The sequence below is a fragment of the Podarcis raffonei genome, chromosome 11 (genome assembly GCF_027172205.1).
Source record: "Podarcis raffonei isolate rPodRaf1 chromosome 11, rPodRaf1.pri, whole genome shotgun sequence".
NCBI lineage: Eukaryota > Metazoa > Chordata > Lepidosauria > Squamata > Lacertidae > Podarcis > Podarcis raffonei.
In genome coordinates, this window is record NC_070612.1 from 59,660,755 (window position 1) to 59,682,399 (window position 21,645).

General features: G+C 42.7%; 1 protein-coding gene across 3 annotated transcripts in view; it reads left to right on the top strand.

The window, feature by feature from the left end:
- Nucleotides 1–805: 805 nt before the first annotated feature.
- FRMD3 (FERM domain containing 3) overlaps nt 806–21,645 on the top strand; it is a 124,245-nt gene continuing 103,405 nt past the window's right edge. For all 3 annotated transcript variants that reach the window (XM_053407818.1, XM_053407820.1, XM_053407819.1), the window contains exon 1: nt 806–1,397. In XM_053407818.1, the coding sequence (XP_053263793.1) occupies nt 1,248–1,397 (150 nt within the window). In that variant the 5' untranslated portion in view covers nt 806–1,247. The remainder of the gene's footprint in view (nt 1,398–21,645) is intronic.

The following is a 21,645-nucleotide window of genomic DNA, read 5'->3' on the forward strand; positions in this document are numbered from 1 at the left end:
TAGGATGGGAAGAGTGAACTCTCATCCTTGGCCTCAGGCGGCAAAATGTCCTGCGCTAGCCCTCAGGGGAACAGCTCAGCTGGTAGAGCAGGAGACTTTCAATCTCAGGCTTGTGGGTTTGAGCCCCATGCTGGACAAAAGATTCCTGCACTGCAGGGGGGCTGGACCAACTCTACAATTCTATGAAATGCACAAGCCCCATTGATGGTCACTCCCCCCCCCCCGTTTTCGCCAAAGAAAGCTTCCTTATTGCTTTCCAAAAGCAGTAGTGTCCCCCAAGCGACTGGGTCTCCTCTGGGTCTCTGCCTGGGCGCCAAGGGGAAGGGAAAAGGGAATGAAGGGCTGAAGACAATATCAGGCGAGGAAGCGAATAATATGCGACGGGGGGAAAGTGGGGGAAACAAACGAAGGAATGAGGGGAGGAGAGAAAAGAAAAGTTGAGGGAGGAAAATGGGAAATGGCGCAAGGAAGGGGGGTAAAGTATGAGTGGAGAAAGCTGAAGGAAATAAATCTGAGGCTGGGGTGGAAGAAATGGAAAGGACGCGAAGAGGAGCAGGAAAGGAGGAAGGGAAAGGGCCAGGAAGCGAGGGAGAATCCGGAGGAGGCTGAAGGAGAGCGGCGGCGCAAAAGGAAGGGAATACGAGGGCGAGAAGGGGAAGAAGGAGCGAGGGGCGAAGGCGCGCCAAGGGGAGGGCAGGCGCCCGAGGGAGGGGCAACGGCGAGAGAGAGAGAGGCGGCCGGGCGGGCAGGCGGGCGGGGAGGGAGGCGCGAGAGGGAAGCCTGACGCAGCGGCGGCGGCGGCGGTGGCAGCGCAGTGAGCCGAGCCGTCCCCACCGCAGCCGGCCGCTGTGAGCGCGCGACGGGCGCTCTTCCTTCGCCTCCGGCGCCAGCGCTGCGAGAGGCGCCCTTTAGGCCGGGACAGGAGCTGCCTTGGGCAAGGCGGGGGGCAAAGGGAGGACAGCAGCCTTCTCCTCCTCCGCCGCCTCCCCTTCGTCTCCGCTCCTCCCGCCCCGCTTCTTCCTCAGCATGATGTTCACCCAGCAACAGCAGCGGGAACCGCCGCCGCCGCCTCCTCGGGCTTGAGGCGCCTGGCGAGGGAGGCAGGGAGGGAGGCGCTGGGTCCCTCCTTCCTTGGCTCCCGGGGTCTCCTCCTCCTCCTCCTCCTCTCCGTCCATCTCCCCTCCCGGCCAGGAGGGGCCGAGGCAGCAGGGCTGGTCGCCGGGCCCCCCCGCTCCGGACTGCGGTGCATGTTCGCGCCCTGCGAGTGCGTGAGGCGAGGCGGCAGGAGGACCATGAAAATGATCCGGTTCCGGAGCTCGAGCATCAGGTCTTTGAGCCAGGAGATGAAGTGCACCATCCGGCTGCTGGACGACTCCGAGATCTCCTGCCACATCCAGGTGCTTCTACCCGGCTGGGCTGCGAGGAAGGGGCTCTGGAGCAGGCACCACCCCACCCCTTGCGCCCCTTGCAAAAAAGGGGGCTGGCTGGCTGGACGCCCCCCCCCCGGCATCCCTGCGGGCTTCGTGCCCCCCCTCGCCCTCCCGCCGTCGCTCAAACTCTCCCTCTCGCGCGCACAATTCCCCCGAGCGCAGCAGCGCAGGGAGAACTTCCTCGCAGGCGAAGGGCTGGGTACCACCAGGTGGGTGGGTGGGTGGGAGAGCCGCGCTTAGAAATGGAAAATTGGTGCTAAAAACCTGGGAAGTTAACCAAGGAAGGGCCTTCCCAGGCTATTGGTTTGCAGCGCAGCCATTCCATAGCTGCTGCGCATTCCTTGCGTGACATCCAGACGTGCTTCCTCGAGAAAGCCTTTCTGCTTTGCAGGGGCTGCAGCTCTGCGATAGCAAAAGCTGCATGATATCGTTGCTTTTGGGGAAGGGGAGGGGATGCGATCCTTTTCCCCACTCAGAGGGGCCATTATGAGTTGGGGCGCTCTCTGGATAGCATTGATGGCACAGCTCTGGTTGGGTGATGCCCGTGACAATGCAGATGACGGGAGAAGCAACTTTTCTCCACCATTTATTAGTTGTGTTGTGTTTTCTACTACTATAGGAAACTTGTGCATGCTGGATTTGACTCTTGGTCTGTCTGGGTGGTACTGATGATTCTGAGTCAGGACGGTCAACACTTTTTATTTTTTAAGAGTTGAGCACTGCCTTACTGTGCTGTTCAAATACTGCACAGGCGTGGTCATGTAGTCCTTTGAAAGAAAGACATAAATAAAACGTAAGCACCACAAGGAAGACTAAAGTATTCTGGTGATGAAATAGTGTGCCGATGACTTTTGCTCATTGAAAACAGGCTGTTATGGATGGAGGTGGACTCTTGCTGTTGTACTTTCCTTTTATGCTCCAGAATAGTGTATGGTATTTCTAGGGACATAGAGTTCAACGGGGTGCTGGGTGGCTGGTCCTGTTGCACAGGAGGTTTCAGAAAAACAAGGCTCTTGGTATCTATGTATGGTGTCACTAGGTATATTGCAGCACAGAAATCCTCAGCCTTTAGATGCTTACTTATATTTACATTTTGCATCTGTTTATTGGGATGGTTAACAGTATGTGCAGCAGCTTTCCCTTTTCCCTGTGTGGTTAAAAATAAATAAATCTCGGACCAATACACAATCCAGCAACTGAATTAGGAGCTAGGGAACCCCCTGGCAGCAGCTCTGGCTGTGTTGGATAATAGAAAAATATTTATGCTGTTTGTGGGGCTTAAGCAAAAAGAATGATCAGGACTGGCAACCAGACAGAGAATGTATAGTTGATTCCTGACAGGTTAAATCAATTAATGAATTGATTACATGGAAATAAGTATATTATTCCTTTTTGAGATATTGAAAGGAGTACAATATAGCTTATTAATTAATAAACATAAGGTAAGCCAACACTCGCTGTGCAAGGGCCATTTTTAGTTTTCTCATTTTCATGAGCTCTTACATGAAAACCAAAATAGCATGGAAAAATAAATATCCCAGCAAATTAAAACTAATTATCCCTTATTAATCAACAAAACATTCAGTTGATTAATCTACTAGCCTAACTGCTGAAAGATTTCGGTTCTATTCTAGAAGGAATGTATGGGAAACATAACCTCTGCTGAGAGTGGTTGGTAGACTGCATTTTTCAATGCCTCTCTGACAAGTGGAGATGGACAATACAATTAAGAATCTATTAACCTCTTCCTCTCTCTTTATTTCCAACTGCCAGGAATTTTGTTCCAGTATGTTGTGCTGTTAACACACCCCAATGACTTTTAACTGTAGGATTTAGTAGTAGGTTTCATGAAATACAGGAACGGCTGAAATCTATTGAATATGAAAGCTACTATCTAGTTCCCCAAGGGGGAATAGATTAGTGAACCACTATGCACTATATAGAAATGGTTGACTGAGTGTGTGTGGTGTAGAGGAATTTATTTACCTGTAGTAGGAAAACATTCATTTGATATATGTGTACTACAGAAATGTTGATTTGATAGATTGCCAAGGAACTGTAACATGAAGTGGTGGAGTTGTTGATATATTGGTCATTTAAAAAATAGAGTACATATCTGATAATGTTCAAGATGGCTTAGCACAAATGGATACTTGAAGCAATTTGAATAAGTCTTTCTGCTTCAATGGAAGAATATTTTGAAAGAGATAGTTGTTTCTTTGTTACTTGCAAAGGTTTGTAGATATTAAGTAGGTGAGGCAATATAACTTAAATCACTAACTTTTGTTTTTGTGAGTATATATAAATGTCTATGTTTGATAGCATTTTTTTCATAGGGCAGAAAAGAAAGAATTTGCAGTTATGACAGCAAATTTACTTATAGCAGATAAGTAACAGTTAGCACCTTGGAGTTTTCTTAGTACATCAAATAAAAGAAAGCTGAGTACACTGATCGCGAGGGCGCTATCAACTGCTGTACTGACCCAAGAAGCTGATGCCAAAGCATAGGGTTTGATCCGGTCCTTTGTACATAAAGATGGGCGTAACTGCAGGGAATGGACCATTCCTAGGTTTCCTCATCACAGTTGGATGATCAAGTATAGGAGGCCAAGAAGATCCTATTCACTTACTGGATGATGGAGAAGTGGGTGACGATATATTGACCTGCAGACCAGAGTCTACACTGGCTGGCCAAAGTACACACCCACATGCATCGATCTCTGCTCTGCTTTGGCCCCAATCAGGTATATGGACCTGCAGTATCCCTTCCTCACACAAACCAATCCCCAATTGTTTAGACTGCCAGTGGATTAATTACACACTGCAGGCAGGAATAGTCATGGCTGCTGGACACCATGGTTGAGGTATGCGATCAATACTTTGCTATGGCCGGCTAGGAATCATACGTATATGCTACAGCAGCAAGTGGGCTTCCATTTGTACACTGCGCCTAGTTGAGGGGCGGGAGTCAAAGCACATACTCCTATTCATATTTGTTGTCACTCTGCACCATGATATCTATAAATATGGGGTAGAATCTTGATCATGCTCATAACATGGTGGAGTGGATGACCCAGCCTGGGTACTTGGTACAGCAGCAATGGCCAGGGAGACATAACCACGAAACTTCATTCTCCTTTGCCAGAACACTTCTCCACCCTGGGGCAGGATCTGAGGACCTGCATCTGGTGTTGGGTCAACAAGACTAACAGGATGCAGCTTTCCCTGGCTTCTGATACCAGTTGAATGCTTACTGGTTACTCTGAGTGTAAAAGTTGTTTTTATTAGATTGCTTCAGGGGGAGTTATGGGGCAAGGTGCTACCAGTATGCTGATGACACTCAGCTCTATTTCTCCATAACATCCAAATCAGGTGAGGCTGTGCAGTGCCTGGGCCAATGGTGGTGGGATGGATGAGGAAAAATAAGCTGAGCTTGAATCCTCACCAGTTGAAGGCACTGTGGATCAGTAGTTCCTGTGTTTGGGAACTTGGTCAACTGCCTACCCTGAATGCAGCTGCACTCTGCTTGAAGGAGCAGGTTTGCAGTTTCGGGTGATTCTGGATCCAGCTTTGTCCCTGGAGTCTCAGGTACCCTCAGTGGCTAGAAGTGCCTCTTCCGAACTACAGTTGGTACAACAACTTCACCCATTGCTAGACCAGGAAGGCTTGTCCACAGTAGTTCATGCACTGGTTACCTTAAGACTGAATTAGTGTAATGTGCTCTATGCGGAGCTTCCCTTGCACTTGATCCGGAAGCTGCAGTTAGTGCAGAATACTGCAGCACAATTGCGGAAAGGAGCGAGATCTTATTAGCATGTAACACTTGTGCTCTGATTGCACTGGTTGCTGCTTTGTACTGGGTCAGGTTCAAAGGTTTAGTATTGGTACGTAAAGCCCTTAAAAACTTGTGACCCATCTGTCTGCGAGATTGCCTTACACCCTTTTGCTCTGTGAAACTGGCACTGTTACAGGTGCCACGTAATACCTGTTCTGCAGTCGTAAGAAATCAATCTTTTAATGTGGCAGAAACTACACTTTGGAACTCCCTGCCTATTGACATCAGTCAGGTGGCTTCACTTTCTTCTTTTCAGTGTCTGCTAAAACTATTTTTGTTTCAACCAGCCTACCCAGATATTTAGAATGCTGATGGGTTTTTAGTTTATTGCTAGTTTTTAATTTTTTGAACGTTTTAATTGTTGTTACTAATAATCTTGTTGTTTTATTCTTTTTGTAAGCCACGTTGAGGTTTTCTATAATCAAGCAGTATATAAACTTTGTGAAATAAATAAATATTGTATATTTTATTGTTTTTCAGTGGTTTGTACCAAACTGTTTTGTTGAACACCGCCTTGGTATTATTTTAATAAAAAGTACATAAAATATTTTGAATTACTACTACTGTACTATTACTACCACAAACTATAGCAACAGCAACGTTGCAAAGTTTGTGCTGCATCTAATGGAGTAGAAGTGCAACTTTCATACAACTTTAGTCAGTTTTACTTGGGTTTCAGTCAGTTTAGTTTCTTTCAGTCGGGACAGTTGGAATTCAGATTTGCCAGTGTAAGGGAAAGCTCAGGGATCTCATTCTTCTCCAGTCTTGGGGAAATGGTCCTTGTTCTGCAGAAGTTTTAAAGGCTGTGCAGACTGTCATGGCCACTGGTTTTTAAGAGGTTTCACACCAACTTTAATGTTTTTTTCTACATGAATGGAAAGCATTCAGCATGTTTCCGTTAAATGTTCCTGGGACAAGTAAATGAAATAAAAATGCACGTGTGGTTATGTGTGTTTTACACATTGTAAGTTACATAAATAATTTTTTCTGACTTGTGTTATTTATATTCATGTTGCAGCAGCCCATTACCAGCAATTCAGAGTTTGGATTCTCTTTTGGGGGAATTCTCCTATCTCATGCAAATTTTTGTGTGCTGCTATTGATAAAACAGCCACGGAGGCTTGTGCAAACATCCACTCTTTACGCTGCCCGTATGAATCTAATGACCTTAGTGGAGTCATTTGAGGACACTTCCTGACATTTTATGCTAGAAGAAAAGACATGTTCTTTGGGAGGTTCATGTTCTTGTAGCTCCAGCTGGTTCTGTTCCATGTGGACTAAATTCTCTGCAGATAGTGCCGTGAAGCATCATGCGCTGGCATGTGTTCACTGACAGGCTGCCAAGAGGGTAAGTGAGTATGGAACCTGCCTCAGGTTTAGTGGAATGCCAAGCAATAGGAGGAACAGTCTCTGAGACATTGTATGTATATCAACTATTATTTCATAATGGAATGTTATAGTGATGATCTCAAAGCTTACATGAGAAAGTGAGCATTAATGTCCTCCATAATGCCATTAAATGAAGCATTATTAGAAAAACAAAGTAAAACAGTCTCTAAATATAGGATTTGAAACCAGCTTTTCAGCTGTGCTTGTTTGGCATTGCATATTACTAGACTGTGGGCAAATTCATGTTGATGCACATAGAGAATATGGGATTTGGTGCTCTGGGAGCTGCGAAGGGAGACATATGCTGAAGTGAGCATGAAGTGACTGGCTTCCATCCAGTGCAGACTTATATTATCCCTATGCACATCTTGCTTAGATGTGTGTGTTGTTAAATATAGAAAACTGTTACTTTCACAAAGTCATTTTAAAAAGAGAAGAAGCAGGAGATCTGTGAAACCTGATATTATAGTACATGGTGCTCTTTGGTTCAAAATATTCTGAATTACCCAGTCTGCTTTCAGGTGCCCTTCAAAGCCTCTGCAATAGCCTAGGGACAGCAGCCAATAGGTGCTTCAGAGTATACTTCCCTTTTAAGATTTTGATTTACCCGTTCCAGCCAGAAGCACCACAAACAACTAACTTCCAAAGCACCCTTATGCTGTCGTTTAGCCTTTTATACCAATAATATTTCAAACCAAACATCTGCAATGACTCTTCTTTGTAGTGCATGTGAAGTTCCAGATAAACACTTATTCAAAACAATCCCTCTCCAACATTACAGAAAGTGTTACAGCAGCATAAGGAGGTATAGCTCAGTTGGTAGAGCATGGAACTCTGGATCTCAGAGAGTCATGGGTTCGATACCTAAGATGAACAAAATATTCCTGTGTTGGACTAGATGACTCTTGTGGTCTCTTCCAATTCTACAATTCTATGTTTCTATTATTAAATCAAAGTAGCAGGCTATTAAACACACCAGAAAGGACATTATTATTTTGTGGGATGTCTTTAGTTTATTCTTTTTTTGAAAAGCAGCAGCAGTAGTTTGCCCTCTTTCCCCAGTGTAATTTTTTTAGTGTTCCTGTGAAAGTAGCACTAGCACTGGAATGTTAATGTTCTTTGAAAATGGGATCTCAGGCACTCAAAAAGGAACATAGTGCCTAACACGGGTGATGAGGACTCCCTTTGTGGAATCATTGAGTGGGCTGAGGAATGTCTCAAATGAATCAGGCTATTACAGATTCTAACCAGCTGGTTAAAAGGCAGTGGCATTATCATATAGGTTATTGCATGGCTTAGGGCTAGATTTCTTGACCAAAGGTCAACATTCAATATGCTGTTTTTTCATACATGGGACTTGATGATTTGCAATTAGGTGAACCAGGCAAGTGGCAGTGGAAAGGGTCAAGACCCATGGCAAGACATAAGCAGTCTTTCTGATGACATAGTTGCCCTGGTGTTTGATTTATTTCTTAACTCCCCTTGGGACTCAGCTGCTTTGCAGCATCGTTGAGTAAAACTGCAATGGCACAGCAGAAAAAGGAGACAAGTAGAATGGAAAATAACCTGAAATCATAATGGCCACAGTCTGTAACACGCAGACTCTTTGTAAAAGATGGTTGACCTGCCTGACCAAACGCAAAGCTAAAAGGATTTCAGTGAAGATTTAAAGAGCAATTGTAGACAGACATAGCTTAAAGCAGTGGAGGATTTTTTTCCAGTCAGGTTGGCAGATAGATAGTCCATGTCTGCAAATACAGGTATAGAAAAACAAATCAAAGACTTCTTCTTCTCCTTAATTGAATTTATATACTGCCCTATACCTGGATGGTAAGTTTGCCAAACCCATGGGGAATACATATGTTTCAGTGCCTGTAATATAAAGACCTTAATCTAGTGTGGGCAGTCTTCAAACTTGTAGGATCTTTTTCTTTTTTTAACAAAAATAAAATGGTGGCCCAAAGTTTGCCAACTAGAACCAGGTGCACGGCAGTAATTGGTGTGTGTGCCAAAGGCACTATTGAGGGGGGTGATGTCACGTGACATTGTGAGAAGTGCTGACATCACCACTCAAAATTGAAGGGTTCTCAGTCCTCTCCTTAAGAACTTGGGGGGGGGGAATGCTTCATCCCCCCCACCCCAGCTGGTGCACCAGATATGGATACAGGCGTACACTTAGAATTAAGAAACAGACTGCCTCTGGGCATGATTCTGTGCTATGATATTCTGTGTGCTCAGCCCAGGAATTTGTTTTCAGCTTACAGTCATTCCACTCCCAAATTTTTTAGATTTCTCATTTTCCTGGGGCTTTTAATTTAGATTTGGACTAAATACTTAGTTCGCTTCCAGAAGACTTGCTTATTGAGCATTCATCCTGATTTGTTTGCAGGGAGATTAGACAAAGTTGATGATTTAGTGAACATTCAATCTGATTTGTTTGCAGGAAGGCAAGACCTTGTTAAATCAAAGCAAGTGTTTCCACTGCACCCCCCATCACAAAATTCTGACCTTTGGGGAAGCGTGTTTGTTGTGCAAGTCCTCCCAATCAACCTGAATTTGTGACTCAATCTTACCCCCGAAAAGTGGCAGTGGGAGTGCCTTTGAGTCTCACTGCTCTTTTGAAGAGTGTCTGCCCTTTGTCCCACCACTAAGGCCAACCAAGAAGTGCTCCTGAGATTGACAGTGAAGGAGGGCAAATTCATAGCGTATAGTTTAATATCAAACAACACCAAACTAAATGTAAAGCTTTCAAGTGCTTGGTGTTTAATGTTGCCATATTTTTTGGAGGGATGTGGTGAAGAATCCACTTTAGAAATAGATTCTGCACTTTAAAAATATTACAACGATACCCTCAAAGCTCAATTTTGTGGTTTATATTCATTACCCAAATTAAGAAAATGTGACCATATTTGCTTGTTCTGCCCAACTTAATCTGCTGCTGCTGAATCTCGGGGAAAGGCTTCTGAGATTTCATGAGCCCCGTCCAACACACTTTCAAGAACATCTTCTTGTTTGTTTTTAAATAAAAGCTGTGATTTTCAGAAAGTTAAATTCCATGTCAGTACCAACTTCTGTGTTTATGAAGTGATCCAGAGCTGCAAAATGCACACAGCCATGCATATAAATAATTCAAAGTCATGTAGCTTTTTGCATTGTGGGAATGCAATTCAGTCTTCTTTCCTTTTCCTCTCTCCTTTTGTATACTTAATTTAAACTATCGTCTTATGGCTGTGTGCGAAGAAAAGTTTTGTTTTGTTTGGAGAATGCACAGCTTAGCTGCCATCACCAAATTTGAAATAGAGGTTCTTAAGGAATTTGAAAGCACCACTAGTATCTGTGGTTCAGGAGAATAAGCCCTGTTGAGATCACATTTCATCTGGCAATGGAGGATGTCCTCACAGTAGTTAATAAATTTGCTCCAGAAAATCTGGACTGTAGGGAATTCCCATCACAGATGGTAGAGTGATCCAATCTGCCTGCTCACTTTCCAACAAAGGGGACTTAATGTCTTTTTGATTATGTGCAGTCTGACAGGTGTTGTATACCAGTGGTTTAGCAGCTCGCTCTGGCAATTCTTCATGCAGATCTGCCTCTTGGCATTCACCACCCAACTCTTGTTCCAGACTTCCTCCTCTAGTTTCTCATTCAGGTCTGTGTTCCATGCCAGGGTGTGAAACCTCTATTTTCTAATGAAAATATCTAATAAAAGTAATACTTGAATGAAAGGGGGGGGGTTGGGGGGAGTGAGTTTTTCCAAGGCTAACTGAAGTAAATTAAGAAGTGTAAGACTCTTGGTGTGTGTGGGGGGGGGGATCTGATTTTATTAAATCATCATAGGTCATGTTTTCAATGTTTATACTGAAGCCTAACTTTATTCCTTGCTTGATTATTTGTAGCAATTATTCTGTGTGCTGAGGTAGGTTGCCTGGTTTATGTATGCCAGCCTAGTTGTAAAACACAAGCAAAAAACTCTCTTGACCTCCTTCAGTAGCAGATGTTGCACCAGAGTTGTGCTTTCATAAATATAATACAGTAGTATTTAACATTCTTATAGGTTCATTATAGGTTATTTCTACTCATTCTGCTGTGATTGTATGTTTAAATTGTTTTCCCTTAGGAGCAACCTGTGGCGTAAAAAATGAAAATGTAGGATATTGTTTTGATATACTGCTAGTTATTGTACAATTAAAGTGAGATTATCTAGTTTTCTATTGATTTTATGCAGTTTTATTATGTGCAGTTATTATCTTTTCTACACAGATTTTAATTGTTTAAATGTTCATTTTAAAAACAAAAAAACAAATCATATAATCAATTACATTTGATGGTACATTTTCAGAACCATTTCCTGTAAGCAGAGCCTCTCGGCAGTGCACCTGATATCTGCTTGTACACTGTGCTCTGAATTGCACATAGACTGATCTTTTCAGCTTGCAGGATATCCTACTGGGCAGGAAACTATTTTGGAGGCAAATGTAGGATATGATGACCTTTGGTAGCATCTAACTCTGTTTCTGACATTAGTGTACCTTTGAAGAGTTCACTCAAAAGCCAAGTTATTTATCTGCAAAACGGAACTTCTTATTACGTGTGTTCCATGAGCCCTTTACTGCAACGGGCAAGATGCAGGCAATGACAGAGTTGACTTCTATCATTTTCATCTGCACAGTTACCATTGTAATCACCTACTCAGATGGTCAATAATTGTGTCATTTCCTAACTCCCAGTCTCTCCCCCCTCCACGACCTTGAGCATTCATGTGATATGCTCTTTTAAAAATATATATTTATAAGTATGTGCTAGGCTTCGTATCTTATGGATAGGTTCTCTTAAAAATTAGTTCCCTTTCTCCAGAATCTCTTATTTGAAGTTCCTCTCCTTAAGTGATGCTTCATTGCAGCATATGTTGACGGCAGCCTTGAGGCACAGGGCCAGTGGTGGCTGGGAGATGAACCCCACTGTCAAGAGGTGACAGTTTGAGAAACAAGGAAGAATAGGAGGACAATAATGGGAATAGAGACCAATGGGGCCCATGTGTATGTGTGCAGAAAAGTGCCTTGGACATGGGAAACAAAAGGTTAAAGGATTATGCAGACAGCACAGCAGGCAGGAGATTTAGTGAATTTATATTTATCCTGCAAGTGATGTCAGGACCTCAATAAACAAGAGCTCTGATCTGCTGTGACAGTTAGCTCATAAATAGTAGCAATAGAAGAACATAGAGTGGACATATTTAAAGATTGGTGCTGATCCATGTTTTGCTAGACTCTGTGAATTCAGACCCTACTCTTTTCTCAAATAGCAGACGGAGTACAGCATTTCCTCTTGTCCAGTTTTAGTGCCTGCATGTTTGTAACTTATATTTATCAACAAGATGCTCCACATGAGTCCATATTTTAGGATGAATTGGTCAAGCTGAAAATGTCCCCAGAGCCAGTGAGAAAAAAATTATTGAGCTCTGAAAAATATAGTGCCCATAGGTGGTGGCGCTCTCTCTCTCTCTCTCTCTCTCTCTCTCTCTCTCTCTCTCTCCCTCCCTCCCTCCCTCCCTCCACCCTGGGTTCCTTCAGGAGGAAAGGCAGGCCATAGATGTAATTCAATAAATGGCATTTTATTGAATATTTTGTTTTCATATGTTTTCTGCTGCTTTGGGGGCCTTTGGGCCAAAATTTGACATGTAAAGAAATAAGGAAATGGCGCTGGTGGTGATGCTAAGTTTGCAGAGGAATTGTTGTTGTTCCAGTGGTGCATCTGGTGGTTTGCTTACTGTTCACATGGATTGGTCTGCAGGTGTGATAAGCAATCTGAATAAATTTTAAGTGAAAAGCTGGTCATGGGGAACACCTAGACAGGCAAGTGTCCTGTTTAAATAAGGACTGAAGTTGGTCTACTGTATTGGACGTTAAAATATGTATTGTTTCAAGATATCTTTTTTGCTAAATACGTTTATTTTAATTTATTACTATTGGATTTTTTTTGCCTATTGTTTTGAATGTCAGGTGGACTTGCTATGCTTTCAGGTCTGAGAATGTGGGACTTTTCCTGTGAAATACAGCTATCTAATCACGTACAATCAAGTATAACACTGCTTGTTTTCTGACTTATGCTGATGTCTGGGGAATAAATTGGGGAGATGAAATCCCAAAAGTGGACAGGAAAGAATTTTTTGGGGGGCCAGAGCCTTTTTTTCAGCCAGAACTCACTGGAACTCAGTTCCAGCACCTCTCAAGTGGGTGCCATTGCCATTATAAGAGAACAAAGGAGGTGTTCATTATCAGTTCTGGCACCTCTTCTTCTAGAAAAATAGCACTGTTTGGGGCCAGCACACTTTGAATTAAAATTATTCTTCTTGGACACTTTGGAAGCACATCACTATGTGATTTAGTGAACTATATTTGTTTGTATTGGGCCAATTTATTTTTCATTTTGTTGCATCCTTGATATTTTATCCCTCCCCCTTCAGTGTAATTTGTGCCTTCCCTTTTTTTGGTTTTCATGCTAGTGGGTACCCACCTCTTTATTTTTGTTGTTGTGGCTTTGATAGATTTGCTAATCTCATACATTCTGAGACTTTCATAGTAACATAAAACTGGATATACATTCCCACCACAGTTCAGCTGGTCTCTCTGTGTGCAGATTCTTTTATACTTTCTCTGGAAAACTTAATTACTTCACCTGAATCCTTGAATTAATTTTCATTCTTGGTATGACTATTTGTATCGCAGAGACAACTCTGGGGGCTGCTGAGGTTTGAAGGATAAGAGTAATCAGTTCAAAGTTAAACAAAATCTACCCAGCTGAGCATAACCATATCCCTAGAGAAAAAGAGGCAGAATAGCTAAGTGAAATGTGAAGTGTAAATTGCATAGTTGCAGAGCATTCAGTTTCAATCAGTTTTAAAAATGAACCTTCTCACTGGCTTAATTCTTCTTAGGAGCAACAAAAACCTCTCGTAGTCAAATTCATTATATTGCAGGCAACCAGAGTACATTCTATTTGATTATCTGCCATTCTGTTGTCCCTACATCACCATGAAATTTCTTTTGGAAGTCCAGCTTCTATCACTTTGGTTATTGTAAGAATATAGGAAATTGCTTCACATTGAGTCTGTTTCATGGTCAACCATTCAGTACTGTCAACCAGACGGGTGGAGCTCTCCAGCTCACAATCGCATACCGTATTTTTCGCTCTATAGGACGCACCTTTTCCCCTCCGGCAGGGAGAGGCTGCACGTGGCTATGGCTTCTTTAGCCCCACGCAACTTCTCCCTCCCGGGAGAGGAAACCAAAGCAGCCAGCGGGATCCATCCTGCTGGCTGCCTTGGCTTGTGACATAGCCGCATGCAACCCCTCCAGCAGGGGCCTATGGCTTCCTCTTTAGCCCCGCGCAGCTTTTCCCGGCAGGGAGAGGTTGCGTGGGGCTAAAGAGGAAGCCCAAACAGCCAGCGGGACCCATCCCGCTGGCTGCCTTGGCTTGTGCCATAGCTGCGCGCAACCCCTCTGGCAGGGCACCAGTAGCATAAGTTGAGCAGAGTTGCAATGGAGATAAGCTTCAAGACAGTATGCATCTGAAAAACAGTGCTGAAAATCAAAGAAGAGAGAGAGAGAAATTAATTTGTTTTACAGGAAATCAGAGATGACATGGCAATGGAAAAGGAAAGGAAGAAAATGCTTCTAAAACTGACCGAAACATGTGAAAAATAGAAAAAGAGCAGGGTTCTTTAGACAAGTGTCTTCCTGCATTGGCTGGTAATGATGAAACATTAAGTAGGGCACTCAAAACCTCCATTAATTCAGGAGTACTTTTATTCTCTGGGATTTTGATACTTCAAGGAAACCATACACTTTACCTAGGTATCAGAAGGAAAAGCTTGATTTGAGAGAGAGAGAGAGAGAGAGAGAACTGAACTTGCTGAGACACCCAAGTCCCGCTTTTTACAGAAAAAAGATCACTATTGACAAAGGCTATCGGCTCCTATGGCGATTCAGACCAGCTGATAGCTTGTAAGCCCTCAGAGAGTCTGTAAGGATGAATGATGTCATATCTGCAGTAAGAGAAATCTGCCCAGCAGGATTGCCCCTTCAGGTGGTACAGGGGGAGTCCTAAGAGAGGAACACAGACAGTCAGAATTTATAACGTTTCTTGACAAGGCCTATTTGATAATTTGGTTTTCACATGTGCCGAAATGATGAGAGTGAGCATTGCCAAGTCCCAGCCCTCCAGTCAATCAACTCTCCTTCCACACAACCCACCAATCAGAATTTGCAACAATACAGTGGTACCTCAGGTTAAGTACTTAATTTGTTCCGGAGGTCCGTTCTTACCCTGAAATTGTTCTTAACCTGAAGCACCACTTTAGCTAATGGGGCCTCCTGCTGCTGCTGTGCCGCTGGAGCACGATTTCTGTTCTCATCCTGAAGCAAAGTTCTTAACCTGAAGCACTATTTATGGGTTAGCAGAGTCTGTAACCTGAAGCGTATGTAACCTGAAGCGTATGTAACCCGAGGTACCACTGTATCTAGAGCTGAGTAAATGATAAACAACTAATGATTTCTCTAACTGGTTATGCTGTGATACAAAAACAGGTTCCCTTTCCCCTCCCTGCCAAATATGGCTTGTCCACTGAGAAACTCCCCCCGACTTCATTGGATTTAAATGGTGGAATATCAGTTTGTGAAATCCAGTCCAGTGAATGGCAACTTTACAGTCGGTTGCAACTCTAATGCAGAGTGTTGCAATATGTCTTAGTCTGACAAGCAATCTTCATGCTGAACCGGCCTCACACAGACTGGGAAATGGTTGCCAGCAATTCCATTTGATTGGCTTGATACTTGTAGTTTTAATGAAATATTTATTATTTGATAGTGCTAATCATTATTTTATCATGGTGTCCTTCCTGTTGATATGAGACAAAGAGTTTCTTTCGTTAGAACATTGAGAACTGCCAAGGCTCTGATTGTTTTGCCTTCTTGCTTGTTTCTTTCCAAAGGATTTGTCAATGTCTTTTGCTGGGAATTAGAGATGTGTTTCAGAGTGTAATTGTGCCATTTTTGAAGCAGCCCAGTAAAGAGAAAAGTTAAACACTTCTTGTTATAAGCAGAGAGGGTGGGTCATAGGACATGCCAACCTCATAGGATCATTGGAAGAGGCCGGGTAGTTAGTGACTCTAGCTCAGTGGTGGTGAACCTATGGCACACGTATCAGAGAGGGCACTCAGAGACCTCTCTGTGGGCACATGCGCCATCGCCCCAGCAGGGCCATAGCTTCCATGTCAGGGGTGGGCGGGGAGGAGGAGGAGGAGGAGAGGAAGGCTCGTGTACGCAGTCCAAAGCCTGCAGCACCAGGGCCTGGCGAGCATGAAGGGGCTGAGCAGGCATTGACTTTCGATGCGCCAGGGCCTCCCACAAGTCTCTTTTTCCTACTCGGGAGCAAGTTGCCTTGAGTTCAGCAGGCCTTAACTCCCAGGTCAGTAAGCGTATAAAGACGGCAATCTAAGAAGGGGCTGCTGGGTTTACATGTTTGCTGGGCTTTCCCGCAGAAGCCAACAGAGAAATACATTCCATGGAGGCTGCGATCAAACAGCAGCCAAAGAAATGGCAAAATATAACAACAAACCAGAGCAGCGCACGGAAACGCCGTTTACCTTCCCGCCGGAGCGCTACCTATTTATCTACTTGCACTTTGATGTGCTTTCGAACTGCTAAGTAGGCAGGAGCAGGGACCAAGCAACGGGAGCTCACCCTGTCGCGGGGATTCGAACCGCTGACCATCTGATCGGCAAGCTCTAGGCCCTGCGGTTTAACCCACAGCGCCACCCGCATCCCTCACACCTGCCTTCAGATGTCTTCTAAAGGTATAGTTCATTGTCTCCTTGGCACAGGGGGGGTCACATAACTCCATACCCTCCAACATTTCTCCAATGAAAATAGGGACATCCTAAGGAAAAGTGGAACATCCTGGGATCAAATCAGAAACCAGGACAGCTTCTGTAAATCTGGGACTGTCACTGGAAAACAGGGACACTTGCAGGCTCTGTACCACCACACATTGCTTAATGCTATAACCATACAGTTGCTATAACCTTGGACTTACCAGCTCTACATAGCTTTGTTTATCCTATCTTATTTACAGTATTTATATTCATATGACAGTTCTCTGAGCAGTTTACAAATAAAATCCATAAGATACAAAGTTAAATAGTAAACATGAAATCTAAAACATAATAAAGACAGCAAAATCCAAACAAAAGTAGCGGCAGAAAATAACATAATTAAAAAGCAGTAGAAGATTTTAAGATTCAAAAGGCTGGAAAAATAACATGCCTTTGCCTGGTGCCAAACAGACGACAATGTAGGTGCCTGGTGAGCCTCTCTGGGAAAGGCATTGCGTCACCAGGGAGCCACCATCAAAAGGGACCTGTTCCTTGTATCCACCCCCAACACGTCTGCACCCAGAGCAGGGCCACAGATGGCAAATGTAGTAAAATACATAAAGCAGAGTCATTATGATGCCTTTCCGCTAATGGTGCTGTAGACTCTCTTTCAACGCACTGCTCTCTCTTGCCACTTAGTGATGCTTCCAGAGTGCTAAAAGCTTGAATTCCATGGAGGTCTAACATATTCCAAAATGTTTCCTGATTAAATAGGAACTTCTTGAAGTGTGCCATTTGTGATACTGACTTCCTAGCTTTTAAATGATTGTTATTGTAACATAATAAAAACCACACATTCACATTTAAGGAACAGCGTTTACTTTAAAGTCTGGAAGTAATGCTCAGACATTACTGGCTCATTTACCTTGGATAAATACATAAAACATGCATGACATCGTAACGGATGTTCTATTCAGATGAATGTTAGGAAATGGCAAAGTTCATCTTTGTAAAATAACATTGCTAATATGTACTCTTTTTCAGCAGCTGCTAAAAACATTCATGTTTAGATAGATCTACCCAGATGCTTAGAAAGTTGAGGGAATTTCTTAAAAAGCAACAAAAACAACAACAACCCTTTTGTATGTTTTGAAAGTAGGGCTGTGGGTTTTCCCTTATTTTACTGTTTTATCTTCTGTAAATCGCTTTGAGTTTTTGTTTTGTTTTTTCAATCAAGCGGTACATAAATTATACAAAACAAACAAACAATGCAACAGGTTAGAATCTCACTTTATTTAGGTTCACACAAATAACTTCTCACTTGCAAAAGTATTTTTGGCATGCAGCATTTGGGAGAGGGGGGTTGCTGTTTAGAGGGGCTGGGGGAACCCAATTTCCTTGGTTTAATTTTAGAAGGATGTTGACAAACTGGAACATGTGCAGGAGGGCAAGCAAGATGATGAAAAGTTTGGAAACCAAGCCTTATGAGGAACAATTAAAAGAGCTGGGTATGTTTACCTTGGAACAGAGGAGACTGAGAGGAGATATAATGGTCCTCTAAATATCTGAAGGGAACAAGCTTTGCTTTCTCTGCAGAGGCGTAGCAAGATCAGGTGGTTCCTGTTGTGGAATTTTTTTGCACCCCTCCCCCATATTGCAATTTTTGGGAACGTTGCCCAGAATTGTTGAGCTTTTTTTAGGAAGGGTTGGTCGTGAAACAGATACACCTGCAGATCACGCCCACAGGCAGGTCAGCGGGGGTGTGAACACTGCCCCCCCAGAACTGTCAGCACTGCCAGCCTTGGAAATGATGTTACAGGTGTGGCAAATGAGGATACACACAACTGCTTTGAGTGTGGCCCCTTCAGTGGCAGCAAAACTTTTACTTATTTTTTTAAAAAAGGGCAAGGCTGTCTGGTGCCTTGTCTTAAATAACTATCAGCAGACTCGACAAAAACTCACTTTACGTCATTAAAAACGTTTACACTTAATGACCATGCCAAGATGGGAAGAGCGAATATTTGGCCCCAATCTGCTTTCAAGTCCCTTGAGCTCTTCCATGAATTTGCTTTAAAATTACTGGAAAGTACAACAATTCTGGTGTGAACATTACCATTTAAAGCATGAAAAAAGGATGTTAAAAAAGTTATTGTTAAAAATATTCTGTAGCAGGAAAGTGTAATTTAAAGTGGATGCTGGAAACTCTTTTGATTCTTACTGTTCAATCTTGACCAGCCAAGTGCTGACTCACTGCACAATAAGAAGTGCAGGTTGTAAGTGTGTTGGTTCAAAAGTTCCTAATGCTCTGAACAGGTGCCATTGCTTAGTCTGTTGACAAATTTCTTGGGAAAGAAGGGTTCTGTAAACATAGTTTCTAGGAGTAAAAATAGAGAACAATTGGCAGCTATCAAACATGCTCAGTTTTGAATTTGTTTGTTTGGAATGAAATTGTAGGGCAAATGAAGCAGACTGACAGCATGGGGAAATATCTCTCTTTTCAGCTGAGATCAGGAAGTAGATAGATTTGGGCAGAAGAGAGAAAATAAGAAATGTTGTTTAAAAAATGTCTTTTATAGCAGCAGTTTCCAAAATTAGACAAGTGCACAAAGGAAAAAAAGGGTTACCAACTTGGAGCTAAAAGAGAAATAAACGATTTCTGTGTAATACAGTACAGTATAGTAAATCTTCCCTATTAGACATTTAATGAGCAGAGGAATGTAAATGTTTTTTAATGAAACTTTTACAGTTGATTTTTAAAAGCATAGTTTAATATGATTAAGGACAAGAATGCTACCAGATTGAATCCCAGAGATCAAAAATATAAAGGGAATTGGTTTCCTGCTTGTTCCATTATTCATATCCCACTCTAGGATATTATGTATTAAATTTAATGTGGCATTCATGAATTATGAAAGCAGTTTGCTTATTTGCAACAGATTCTCCCATAGCTTTACTGACACCAGAAGTGAACATGAAAACCTGAGCGAGCATTCATTGCCAAATGAAAATCTTCAGGGTACTCAGAACTCTAAGTGAGTACAATAGCTTTTAAGATGTAGGAATGTTGCCCCTCCCCCACAAAAAAAAAGAATTACAATGGACCAGATGTACCAGCACAAGGTCTTTGCACCATTAACAAGAACGGGACTTTAATTGAATGGAAATGCTTCTATGTGGCTTTTGGTCCGGAAATCTGAAATAACATTAGTTTAATTGCCAACACCTGAAGCTTATGTTGGAAGCACAAACCAAATACAGTGCCACAAACCTGTTCTTTGCTTCCCAACAGCTGTGGGAACTGGAGCATACACTTGCTTAGCCTGAGGCAGGATTACAAATGCCTAGGGAGGAAAATGAAGCTATAAAACTTTTTAGGAAGGTGGAGTAGCTGGGATTGTAGCTTTACTTTGTCAGACTTGCAGCCCAAAATCCAGGGCAGATGGCACTTGCACCTTCCTTCGAAATATATGGAGAAATAGTCTCCAGTGGAAATGCCATGCAAACAGACATAGATAAGTCGGTGAAAAACCGCCAAGCAGTAAGTACCAGTCTGAAGGAAGGAAGCTTAATGGTTTCAAGTGTTCCACCCAGCATAGCGTTTTGCAGTTGGACCTAGGGCATTCCTAGCCAGCTTCTTTTTCCAAGGCATTGGACTACTTTGGATTTATTGGCTATCATTTTGATGTTGTTGTTCTCCTATAGTTGTGACTATCACACCCAGCAGTATTTTAATTAAAAAATAAACTGGCAAGGAGTTGCTCCTACCTCAGTCATAAATGGATAAGCTGGTCATGAGTGAAGAGAAACAGACAAGGAGTTTATCCAGGACCTCTAGTACCAGAAGCAAGTGGGGGGGGGGTGGAGTGGAGGAAGGATGGAGAAGATATTGGCAGAGGGAGACAATGTAGACAGGCAGAGAGGTGGTTACACACCATCACTTACTCCTTGCTGGCCTTCGGTGCAGGGCAGATTGGGCCAGCTTCCAAGGCAGGCAAGTGAAGGAACACTTTCACTTTTTCTCTCACTTTAGCTGGAATGTGTGTGATGACATATAAAGTGGGGAAACTTTTAAGCTGTGAATGGTGTTGATATGCAGTTACTGAAATGGGGAAATATTCTTGAATGATGTTGAGACACCTTAGAATGAATGTTAGATTTTGCCTCTGGAGTTGACAGTGTATGCAGGGCCTATCATATCTTAATTTGAAAAAGGAAAAAAAAGCTGTATGTGAAGCATTCCTGACACATCTGCCCCCATCCCTCTACAAAATAAAATAGCTGGGAGGAAACAACATTTGCATGTGGAAACATCTGAACATTCCTGCGGTCTATACTGCTTCCAACACAGCAAACAGGTATTTAGCGAACTGCTTATTTTTAGCAAAAACCACCATTTCTCTTCACCTGAAATATATACTGCCTGTCATATAATGAGAGGGTGAAATGTAAAAATATTTTATCAAGTTAAAATTTGGCCTGTAGTGTTTTTAGTTGAAGATGATCTGCATTGCAAATGAAAATCTGGGGTATAGCTACCATTTAAAATAAAAATAAAATAAAAGTGAAGCAATACATACAGGCTATTTAATTCTTCCAGCTCAATAAGTTATTCAAAACTAAGGTGCAGTTGCATCTGCTCAGAGCAATGTCAGTACATAATAAGCAGTGCATGTCAGGTCTGTTGTACTAAGTGGATCTCTTTTCTATCTCGTTATAGATATTAAGGTAGCCTGTTACTATAAAATGGCATGGGAAAAGTAACTCAGAAATCTGATCTAAAAGCGTAACTATAAAAAATCTATTTGCATATTTTGCTTGCTCCAGAACTACAGCAGGCAGTTTACAGAGACTCCACGTTTAAGAAATTGTTTGGAAATATATTCTGGATCAACATTAAAGTATTGTATAGGTGATTAATTTGAACTTTCTCTGCATCATGTAGAAACCTGCCAAGAAGAAATCTGAGTGCTCTAACATGTTTTACATCCTGAAAATTGGCACATTCACTATTAGTTAATCTGTGATGGGTGTAGCTGTTAAAAGCTGTAAAAAAAACCAAGTAGCTGTGAAGATATGGGTGGCCAGACTTCAGTCGTGTTGCATCTACTTTTTTATCTATC